Source organism: Capsicum annuum, chromosome 1 (genome assembly GCF_002878395.1).
Source record: "Capsicum annuum cultivar UCD-10X-F1 chromosome 1, UCD10Xv1.1, whole genome shotgun sequence".
NCBI classification, from domain to species: Eukaryota; Viridiplantae; Streptophyta; class Magnoliopsida; order Solanales; family Solanaceae; genus Capsicum; species Capsicum annuum.
Genome location: NC_061111.1, coordinates 206,725,425 through 206,737,472, shown reverse-complemented (window position 1 = coordinate 206,737,472; position 12,048 = coordinate 206,725,425). Strand labels below are relative to the sequence as shown.

General features: G+C 28.8%; 1 protein-coding gene across 1 annotated transcript; it reads left to right on the top strand.

Annotated features, from left to right (window-relative positions):
* The first annotated feature begins 1,510 nt into the window (after nt 1-1,510).
* Nucleotides 1,511-6,607, top strand: LOC107848433 (histidine decarboxylase). Its single transcript, XM_016693208.2, has 6 exons — nt 1,511-1,656; nt 2,519-2,747; nt 3,948-4,182; nt 5,219-5,412; nt 5,502-5,638; nt 5,730-6,607. The coding sequence occupies exons 1-6, from the start codon at nt 1,633-1,635 to the stop codon at nt 6,306-6,308; spliced, it is 1,398 nt and encodes a 465-aa protein (XP_016548694.1). The 5' UTR covers nt 1,511-1,632; the 3' UTR covers nt 6,309-6,607.
* The last annotated feature ends 5,441 nt before the right edge of the window (nt 6,608-12,048 follow it).

The following is a 12,048-nucleotide window of genomic DNA, read 5'->3' as shown; positions in this document are numbered from 1 at the left end:
GATTGTATATAGACTACGTAGACTAAAATAACCTAAATTAGGAATGACTATAAAGAGAAAATAGTATATCCAATTGGTCACTTTTTAGAAAGTTTTCAATCTTATGTTATTTGTTTTAAAAAGTGTTAGAGTCAAGACAGTGAACAATGTGGGTTATAAGGGAATATAAACAATATTCATATAAAAGAATTGTAAACATCATTATTTTAGGACTGTACCTAGATATCAAGCGGAAAATTCATAAACATGGCACGAACAATATTTATTTTCCCACATTATAACTCAAAAATAATAAATCGCCTCTTAGATTTTACGTACAAGCATATAGAAATATAGATAAAAATGATCACATATGTCGAAAAATCCAAAAAACGAAATAAACTAGTAGACTCGAGTACCAACAACAAAGATGAAATGTTTTACTATAAATTCGTTAAAACTTGAAAGCTCAGATCTATATTTTACCTCAAAAGAAAAATAATCTTTACAAGAAGCAAGATCTAAAAGCTCATGTGCACCATTCTTGCAAAATAGCGCCTCTAATTTCGTATCAATCCTTATGTGAATTAACTAATAGAGATTAGAGATTAGAGATATAGATAAGTTTGGGCAACATGATATATGGCGTAAAATCTCTTTAAAAAACTCATTTCAGATTACTTTAATCATAGAGAAGCAATATATATTTACAAAAATTTCGTAAATAGCGTTATTTACGTTCAAATTTGCCAAAAATAGCAAAATTTTGTTTAATTATGAATTTCGTGCATAATAAGTGTATCTGGACGCAATAGTAAGAGTGAAATGATACACTTAATAAGTCTGCTATAAAAAACCTCCAATAATCACTATATAGTGTAATTCTATTTTAAAATATCGCTATATATCTCAAATGATTATAGGAGCTGAATTTGCTTCGTCACCTAATTTTTCCTATAATTATCCCACAATAAGGGGTAAGAAATGTAGTTGGGTGGTCAACGGCAAATGTCAAATTTAGAGTGACATAGTCTTATACTGAAGTAAAAATTAGCTAGGAAGTAGTTGTAACTTATATAAAATCAAGTCGAAAACTAATTAATCAATTAATTAATATCATGCTATGAACATTGAAAAAAATTGTCATTTGTAGTTGGTGAACATTGATAAAAACTAGCAACACACAAAAAAGAATGGATTACGTTTACAAACTCGAGTATGTACACCACCACTTGTTGCATGAATAATAATTTGAATTTTTTGGAATTTTATCTATTCTCACCTACCAACTTATTTGGTAGACAAAGGGGCTTGCAAAGTCTAACAAGTCTTTGTATCATAAGGTCAAAAATTGGCCACACTAACATTATAATCAATAGAACTTTTTTGAAATAGTGCTCAATAAGTTGTTATTAATTAATTTACAAAGGTGGGGAAAAAGGAAACCAAGTGGAAAATGTTAAGGGGGAGAAAATAAAATGATTAGAAAAGGAAAAATAAATGAAAAATGAAAAATAAAAAATAAATTGTGGTTGGTGCCCAAACCCACAATCTTTTAGACCTATATAATCTCAAGATATTAAACATAATTCTGTCTCACTTTATTTCCATTCTAAGCTATAGCAAACACACTAAAAAACTTTAGCTCCAAGAATGGGAAGCTTATCATTTGAGAAGGTATAATTCTTATAACTCACAAGACTTTGCAAAATTCTTTTTTCCTTTTCAAGTAGTTTATTTTTTTTTTATTTTTTTTTTATGGTTTGTCTATTTATGAAACTTAAATCAAACTCATGGCTATGTAGTGAAAAGATTATGGAAAATGAATTTGTTATCATTGTTCATTAATATACCCTTTTAGCATCTTAATCAACTTCATTTTTTCTCTTTGGGTTTTCGTGATAACTTGAGAGTTATTTTATTTTTATTTTTATTTTTAGTTGTATTCTTTTTCTGCATGGTTTCTTGTTCCTTTTCTTGGAAGATCAATGAGATAGAATGGTATATATACATGTGCCAAAATCAAAGACTTTTTCTTACTTTCATCATTTTACATTTTTAGTCGTTTGCATGGTTCTTTAGTTTTCCTTACCACGTAATTTTGTGGTGGGTGGGAAGATGAGATTGATTCAGGATTTATGTTTTATGGTTTTAATCTTTCAGATTTTTAGTTTTGAACTCATTATATTTTTAAAGTTATGAGTTTATATCAACTATTTGTTGCATTTTTATTGAATTTTACATATAAACTATGTGCTCTACTTCGTCGAAAGTACTGAATTAAGATAAAACCTGATAACATCATTTACATCGACGATGGGTGGTAAGTACACCTTCACGTACATTTAACAAGATGTTTTGGGTCCTCGAGCCCTAAAAATAAAATGGCATTTGATAGAGAATGATTTCGACGCTAATTCGAATTAGCCATCAGCTAAAGCGGGTATCAAACATTAAATGGAAAACCAAACAAAAGTTTTATTTTCCTTCTAAATCATGTTTCTGAAAATTTGTCTGTTTTCTATTTTCTTTTTTAAAGGACTTTGAGCCAGCAGCTGTGACTCCAAGAGGATTAGCACCACCTGGATTAATTCCAAATGGAGATTTTGGTGAATTGAAGAGACTTAAGTTGTCATCTACATCTACAACACCAAGAAAAAACTTGAACCTTTCAGTGACTGAGCCTGGCAAAAATGATGGACCAAGTTTAGACTGTACATTGATGAAATATGTTGATACACTTACCCAACGTATCAACTATCATATAGGTAAATTATATTATTCTTTTTCTATATTGACAACCTCTCCAACAATCAATCCTAGTACATATGAATATAATATCAAGTTTTAGTTCTATATACTGACAGTATAAAGAATATTTACACAATCATGTTAGCTATTAAGTAATTACGTGTAAGTATTTTTTGGTAAGCTAATACTTGCTCCCTCCTAATTAATGTGACACAAACATGCACATAGAACTTTTTATGTAGTTTTTAAATATAGAACTATTATTTCAAAAATCATAAAGAATCTATGTCCAAATTCAAGGACAAAATTAAGAAGTTTGAATATAGAGAAGCAAAAAGTGTCAGATAAATTGAAACAACTTAAGTACTTGAAAATCTAGTAAAAATTATAAATAATCTTCTAGCATGGATTTACATTCTTGACCATGTAAAAAAATATATATATTATCGGTGTATATAACTTATAACAAACTAATATTTACGTGTAAACACTGCTGACAAAATTGACATGCGAGAAAGGTTCTAATGTCTTCGGTCAGTTACATCGTTCGACGATGTCAGGGTTGACAATTTCTTCTAGGGAAATTTTAGTTGAAGAATTTATTAGTAGAATTTTAACGCATATGTGTATACTAAACTAACAAAATTAGTACTATCTTAATAAATTTCCAATCATTGACTAATTAATGCTGTCAAAACTAAGGGTTGACTCGGTAAAAGTTTACTCACATCAACTATTTATATCAAATTAATATATATCATGTGTTAGAATATAAACTTAATTAACATATAATTTTACTTCACTAAAACAATCAAACTTGATAAATTATCGACTCTGCGTTTCTAAATAAGTAATTTTTTTAAATTTGAACACATTCCTTAAGAAAATACTCTACTAAAAAGTGAAGTCTGTTTTTAAAACATTCTTTATTTAAAGAACGACACATTACTAATGTCTTTTCATTATCTAAAACATCACTTATTTAATAACCAAGGAAGTATTTGATTTCTTGTAACCACTTGACCCTTTCTCCAATGAATATAAAGATTAGACCCAAAAAAAGAAATACTTAACTGGTCTTTTTACTTTGCTGTTTGATTTTTCGCACTAATTAAAGATTACTAAAATAATTAGGATAACTTATTTATTTGCTCGTATGAATTTGCAAACGATGAGTTGTTAAAATTTTGTTGGTTTTTTTTTTTTTTTTTTTTCAGGTTATCCGGTTAACATATGCTACGAGCACTATGCTAACTTAGCCCCACTACTGCAATTCCACTTAAATAATTGTGGTGATCCATTTCTTCAAAACACCGTGGATTTTCATTCAAAAGATTTCGAAGTGGCTGTTTTGAATTGGTTTGCAGACTTATGGGAAATCGAAAAAGATCAATATTGGGGTTATGTTACAAATGGTGGCACAGAAGGAAATCTTCATGGCATTTTGGTTGGGTAAGTACAAATAATCTGAATTACTCTTTTGTCTCATTTTAATGGTCATTTTACTAAAAAAAAAATTATCAAAAAATAAGTGTTATTTTAGAAATATATTCAAGATCAAAATCGATAAATCTTTTCTATTATATTGTTAACATTAAAGAAGTTATTCTTTTAATATTTGCTCAAATTTAAAAGAATATCTAAGAAATAGGATAACTTGTAATTCATTATTTTTTTTAATGAGTGTGAAAGAACAAAACGACATTTAAAATGGGACAGAGTAGGTAATTATTACTTTTTCTATCCAACAATACTTGTCTATTATACTAAAAATAAATGTCCAATAATACTTGTTCAGTTTAGAAAGTCTATGAATAATTTACTCTTTTCTATCAATTTTATCTTGCTATTAAATACTATTCATTACTAAATGTATTTTCCAATATAATAGATTTATTATATTCTAAGAATGATATAGTAAAGTCAAGTCATATTATTTATTGTTTAGCTGTGTGACAAGACAACTATTATTCGACGAACAAAGTAAAAAGAAAAGGAGCTTTCGAACATAATTTCAAGAGATCTAGAAACCAAACAATTTGAGAAGCTTTTTAGAACATAATTTTTTTTATTAAATTTCTAGAGCTAGAGTAGAATGAGTGATCACCATTTAGTACAACTACTGTATACAAAAATATTATCCTAATCTTTTTGAGTACGTGTGCCCAAAACACTTTGTTCAACCACTATGCAAAATTGAACACCAAATCATCCACTCAAGTGTACAATTTATATTTAAATGAAAGAAGTTACTATTAATTTAATTATTGTAAAGATGTACTTCCTTCAGTTTATCACCTAAGTACAAGTGTAAAGAATTTAGGGATCAGATAGTCAATATTTGAAAGATATGGGGAAAATTTCAAATATAGAGTGAGATAATATAAAGAAGCAATTAATTTTTTGATTTAAAGAAAAGGAAAGAGTTTAGTTTTTTTTTTTTTTACTTTTCTGAATTAATTTCCTATTTTTTTTTTCATTTTCGCAGGAGAGAATTACTTCCAACTGGAATTTTATATGCATCAAAAGACTCTCATTACTCTGTGTCCAAAGCAGCAATGATGTACAGAATGGACTTTGAAATGATTAATTCATCTATAAATGGAGAGATGGATTATTCAGATTTGAAAGCAAAATTACTTCAAAACAAGGGCAAACCAGCAATTATTAATGTTACAATTGGTAAACATTTATTATCTTCCTTTTAATTAAGGTATTTTCTAAGAATTATTGTCTTACACATTTTCTAATATTTATTGTTTTAACTATAGGTACTACCTTCAAAGGAGCAGTTGATAATCTTGATGTCATTCTTCAAACACTTGAAGATTGTGGCTATACACATGATCAATTTTACATCCATTGTGATGCAGCACTTAATGGACTTATTATCCCTTTTATTAACAAGGTAAGTTTTATTTTCTTACTAAAGAGATTTGGGTATATTATTAGTTTAACATAAAAACAACTCTAACATTTGTGATTATATTTCATAATAGATGATTTCTTTTAAGAAGCCAATTGGAAGTGTTACAATTTCTGGTCACAAGTTCTTGGGATGTCCAATGCCATGTGGAATTCAAATAACAAGGAAAAGTTACATTAACAATCTCTCAAGAAGAGTTGAATATATTGCTTCTGTGGATGCCACAATTTCTGGTAGTCGAAATGGCTTAGCTCCAATCTTCTTGTGGTACAGTCTAAGTGCTAAAGGTCAAATTGGACTTCAGAAAGACGCTAAGAGATGTCTTGACAATGCTAACTACTTAAAAGACCGTCTTCAACAAGCAGGAATCAGTGTGATGCTCAACGAGCTTAGCATTATAGTTGTCCTCGAGAGGCCTCGTGACCACGAATTCGTTCGGCGTTGGCAACTTTCTTGTGTGAGAGATATGGCACATGTTATTGTTATGCCAGGCATCATAAGAGAAACTCTGGATAGTTTCATCATTGATTTACTTCAACAAAGGAAAAAGTGGTACCAAGATGGTAGAATCAGTCCTCCTTGTGTTGCAAATGATATTGGTGCTCAAAATTGTACTTGTTCTTATCACAAAATTGATTTCATCATCCCATAGAGGCCCATGAAAATCAATCATCTCTTTGCTACCAAGTGTCTTTCTTAAGACATGGCAATATGGGCCCATGAAAATCTATCATCTCTTTGCTACCAAGTGTGTCTTTCTATAGACATGGCATTTTGTAACTTTTTATGTCTTCATTTTTTTGTTTATCCACTTCACAGAAAATTGTATTCTACACATAGTGTCAGTATTTTACCACATAAATGTACTAATGTTGTGGTAAATACATGGTTTGATAAAATACTATATATGATAAGAGTCTATGCAATAAAATATTTGCAAAATTTAACATATAATGAAGTGTTAATTATGCCATAAGCTTTTCTGCCTTATTTTCAACACCAATTTGCCACCTAGATAGAAAAAAGTCACTTTGTCATGTTTATAAGTAATTGATTTAAGAAATAATTTATTGTCCTAAATGGATGCCAATTTAATTTATTAAATACTGAATTAAGTATGATATTAAGGATAGACGTGGTCAATCCATCGACTCTCTTCAACCAAAAAATAAATAAAAAATACATCAACTCTCAATCCATCCACTATAATTAAATTTTTTAAATAATTGTTTCCTCTGATAGACATATTTAGCTTACAAAATTGAATCATTGAACCCTCCAACTCTTTGAAGTCCTCATCTTTTTCTTTATCTTAATGTTTATTTCTTGTTTGATTTACTTTTTTAGATTAAGACAATGATGATAACAACAATATAACCAATGTATTCTCATAAAGTGAAATCTAAGGATAGTAGAGTTTACTTCAGAGATTGCATAGAGAAGTTATTTTCTATAGATCTCTGATTCATGACTTTTTTAAAAAAAAATTTAAGAACAAAAAAATAATTGAAGTTTGATGTTCTATGAGCTGTTTGGTGAACAAAACAAATTTATAAAGTTAAATATTATATTAATTTAGCACAAGATCTTTTTTTAAAAAAAAAAAAAATAAAAGACCCAAAGGGTTGGATATTTTATAGGATAAATAATATAAATCCTACTAATTGCTTCTTAATTATCCTCTCTCTAATTCTTTTTCAATAAATTCTCTCTTTCGGATTTTAATTATTTATATATATAACTGAACATTGATATACATAAGTATCGTATGTATCAGATTTTACTTTCTTAACGTTATTTACGAAATAAATCAAGTCCAATAATTATTCAAGATTGCACCTTATTAATGTGTGATTAATGAATCTCTTAAAATCAATAACAACTTTGAATTTCAAATTTTGAAATATCAAATCAAGGTAGTTGCTCAAACAACATCAAATATTGTATTTTCGAAGAAAATTTTGCTATTTTGTCAAGCTTTGTTTCTGCAAAAAAGATTTCTCAAGAAGATTAACATTATTTTTCATCTCCTGTAATAATATACATTGAAAATCAATATTAGTTTAATATGCAACAAAACTTAAACAAAATTTTCAATACTGATAAATACATATGAGCAATAACTAACATTCTTTCATATACATACGTGTGCTATGTATATAAATTGAAATAACACAGTTCAACAGGTCTAACAGAACCCTATACATAACTATGACATGTATATGTTCTGTCAATACAGATACACAATTACTTATGTATTCCATATACATAATTATGGGTTAAAATAAAATAACTCATCAGTTTGTATGTGAGTTATGAGTTTGAAAAAAAAGAGCCCAATAGTGTCTAGGTCAGACATATACATAACAAAGTTATGTATATGATTTAAAATAAAACAACTCAAAAGTTTGTATGGCATATGTATACATAACAAAATTATGTATCTGGTTTTGAAATAAACCATCCAACAACTTTTATATCAAATAAATACATAACATAGTTATGTATATGGTGTGAAATAAAAACTCTCAGTAATGTCAAATGTTATATATATACATATCTGTGCCATGTATCAGATTATAAATAATATACATAATTGAGACACTATTGAGAGATTATATATGGATTACAATGTCTTATTTGCACTTTGATATTGATCAATTTTGTCGAGAATAGATAAGAGGGAGCCTTATTATGTGATAAATGGGGGAAAAAGTCAAAGACTTTATCAATTGGGGTCTAATCTCCTTAAGGGAGACTGAGCTTGTCAGTTTTTTTCTTCTTGATAACTTTGATAAGGTGGATATTTTGCGGTGGTTCATGCCTCAACAAGGATATGTATGTGTTTTATTCTGAAACAAAAAATAAAAATAAAAAAAATTTATATTAACATTTGAGAGATTAATAAAAGTCTGTATATTGAAGAGTTCTTGAGAAAGACAAATAGTTCTCCCTTATTCGATTGAGACGTATAGAGGAGAAAAAATATATGTTAAAGATCAGAAAATAGAGATATATTAGGAAATAAATATCAGTCCAAAATTATATATTATGTAATTTGCTCCTTAATTATCCCTCTCTCAAGTTCCTTGATTTTAAGCACTCTTTGAGGAGCATTAATAGTAAAAAAATGATATATATATATACTTTTGATAGTTGAAATTTTATGTGATAATAGAAACTTAGGTTTTAATTTTAAATAACTTTTCCTATTTTATATTATAAAACGAAATAATGAACTTGTCCAGATGCCCAATTCCAAAGCCCATCAAATACAACTTACTACAGTAAAACAAATTAACCAAATTGGGAAATTAACAAATTCAAACAAAAAAATACTATCAGCTCTGAATAGGAAGGGACATAGAGGGTGTATTTGGTATGATGGGAAATATTTTTCTATTTTTTCTTATTTGATTGTAATAAAATATTTAAAAAATATTTTTCATAACAATTCATTTTCCTCAATTTGAGGGAAAATGACTTTCCTCATGAGTTAAGGGAAGTCATTTTTCAGAAAATGATAAATGTGACTTATGACCCCGCCCCTGTTCCCATCCCTCTTCCCCACCCCAACAACACTCATATTCACATAACTCAAAAAATTCATATTTTTCAAAATTTATATTACTCAAAAATATCTTTCACTGTGCTTTGCTTCAATTTTTCACTACTTGAAATAAAAAATAGTGAAATTCAAAATTTTTTCATTTTCAATGTTTGTTGAATAAATTGTTATTTTCATATGCATAGAGGAAGATTTATCTATGTTACTTTTGCTAATTGCATATTTCATTTTATCATCGATGTAACTTGTTTCACGAGATTGAATAAGCTTATCGTTTCGTTATATTTCTATTGATTGTAGTATTTTAAGATTGTCATGACAAATATTGAAAAGTGTCTCCTATATTTGCTAATTAATAGTTACTTAAATTTAGTTATTGTAATATTTTAGTAATCGATATTGATATTATTTGTTATGCTTAAATTAGTTCTTACAAATTGTTGAGTTGCTAGAGATACTGATATACTAATTAACAGTTAGTGGTATTTTCTAAAAAAAATATTTTTCACTCACTAATCAAACACTAGAAAATATTTTTCTAAAAAATAGTCTCTACTCACCAACCAAACACAATAAAATATTTTTCAAAAAATATTTTTCAATCAACAACCAAATATGAAAAAATAAATAGAAAACCAACTTATTTTCCAAAAAAACATTTTCCATGAAAAATATTTTTCTTCATACCAAACACACCCAGAAGCTGGAGTAGCTCCTTGTTATTGTCCTTGCCTATGTTGAACCTCTACTTCTCGGTGACCCTTGCCAATGTAAAAAGAGCTTTAGCACACGAAACATAGTTATTGGATCTCGATGGTCCTCACCGATGCTGAACCTCTGGTTCTTGCTTCTCGATGAACTTTGCCGATGCAACAAGAGCTTTAGCATACGAATTTTTGCTGGTTGATCTTCCTTGCCGATGTCGCTTTTTGTTGTCTTCCTAAAATCCCAATCTAACTCCAAGTAGAAGCTGATCTGTTTAGAGATCAAACAGATCTGACGCTATTTTCTTGAAAAGCTCATTCTTGCACCCTATTCAGATTAGTATATTACTTCTATATATCTCAGTAGATCCTACTTTTCTTCACTTTTCTAATGCCAGGTGGATTGAATCTCTGAGAAATTAATACCACCATCTAGTCAATAGATAAAATTTGAAAGGTAAAATCTATAAAGATACTTAATGTTGGGCTTGTTGCAGGTTCCAGATATCGATCAAAAGAGAATCAATTGCAAACAAATTAGTTCTAAGATCATATTCCTTGATGTTGTATCTGTTTATATACCTTAAAGCTCTCACAAGTTGCTGATACTTAATCAAACAAATATCGTCTAGAGTGTGTGCATTATAAACTATTATATCTACTTTTAATTCTCCGATGATCATCTATAAATGTATCCGCTTCATCACCTTCTAGTAGGAGTAGTGTAACACCTCATATTTTTGAACTAAATTTGAACCTCATTCCTATGTATATAAATTCGAAATCTATTAATCCCTCTGTTTTAAAAAAAAAAGATCTACTTTGACTTAACATAAAATTTAAGAAAATAAAGAAAATTTTTGAATCTTGTGGCCTTAAATTAAAGTTGTGTCAAATGCACCAAAATGTCCTTTAATTTTGTGGTCTTAAATATGCTATGTGAAAAGTTGAAATTAAAGTATTGCCAAAAAAGAAAATAAATCATTCTTTTTTACATTCTTTTTTGAAACGGAGTGAGTATTTCATTGTAAATATAAGGTCAAGATATTTTACCTAGTGTGTAAAGTGTTTTCGATGTGAAAAATGTTCATAGGAAACACTTAGAGCAAAGTTGAGTTAAGAACTTTTGTTATCAACTGAATTTTGGTGGTCGATCCTATAAGGATCAACTTTGAAGGTGTATAACTTCTAAAATATATGGAATTTTGGAGCTCAAGACCCACTAAATGAAAGATAATTGAGTACTCTTTCCAATGCATCCGATTTTCTCTTAATTTGATATCCGAGCAAAAGATTATGATCCTTTTTGTGAGCGAACCAATGAGGGTCCGTGATAAGAGCGTGGCACGCCCTCTGTGCTCCGCGATAAGAGCGTGGCATGCCTTGAATGCTATCTATTAAGGTGTGGCATGCCCATGTTCTCAGAGACACTAAAAAATACGTTTCTCTTTAGTTTTTTGAGGGTAAATCAGTCATTTATGCCCTAAATCATCCTACAACTAATACTAACATGATTTTCCTTATTCCATAACTCAAATACACGGTTTCTCTCTTTCCAAATTCTCAAGAACACCAAATAAGATTCTTCACCAAAATTCAAGCTCCCAAGGCCTCAAATTCAAGTTCTTCTTTATGTTTTCTCACCAATTTCATCATCAAGGGTATGAAAAATGAATTCAAGTGTTCATATCAATTTTAAGCTAGGGTACAAGCTTCAAAATTAAGGATTCAAGCTTTTCCTTGAATTACTTCCGTCAAAAAGGCATGTTGGACACTCCCTATTTTCCTTATTGTTTTATTGCATTATTTTACTCAATATTTAAGTGTTCTTGAATGTTTGATTAAATTAGGATTGAGGGTTTTTTATTGTTAAACGCTTGCATTGATTTTTTATTATTTTAAATAGTTTATTCATGGTTTGACTGGTAGATTATGAACTAAATTTGTGTTCCATGGTGATGGTGGAATTTGACAATATAGTTTTCATAATGTTTATCGATTTTGGCATGATAATGACATGAACCTCAACCCATATCGTAATTTGATTTTGAGCAAGGATTCGATAGAGTTTAACTCATCTTTGAAATATTACATTGAATTAAATGAAAAAATGAAAAGGG

Coding starts and splice junctions, on each gene's coding strand:
- LOC107848433 (XM_016693208.2), top strand. CDS start 1,633: ATGGGAAGCTTATCATTTGAGAAG. Junction 4,183..5,218: donor CTTCATGGCATTTTGGTTGG/GTAAGTACAAAT, acceptor TCATTTTCGCAG/GAGAGAATTACTTCCAACTG. Junction 5,639..5,729: donor TTATCCCTTTTATTAACAAG/GTAAGTTTTATT, acceptor ATTTCATAATAG/ATGATTTCTTTTAAGAAGCC.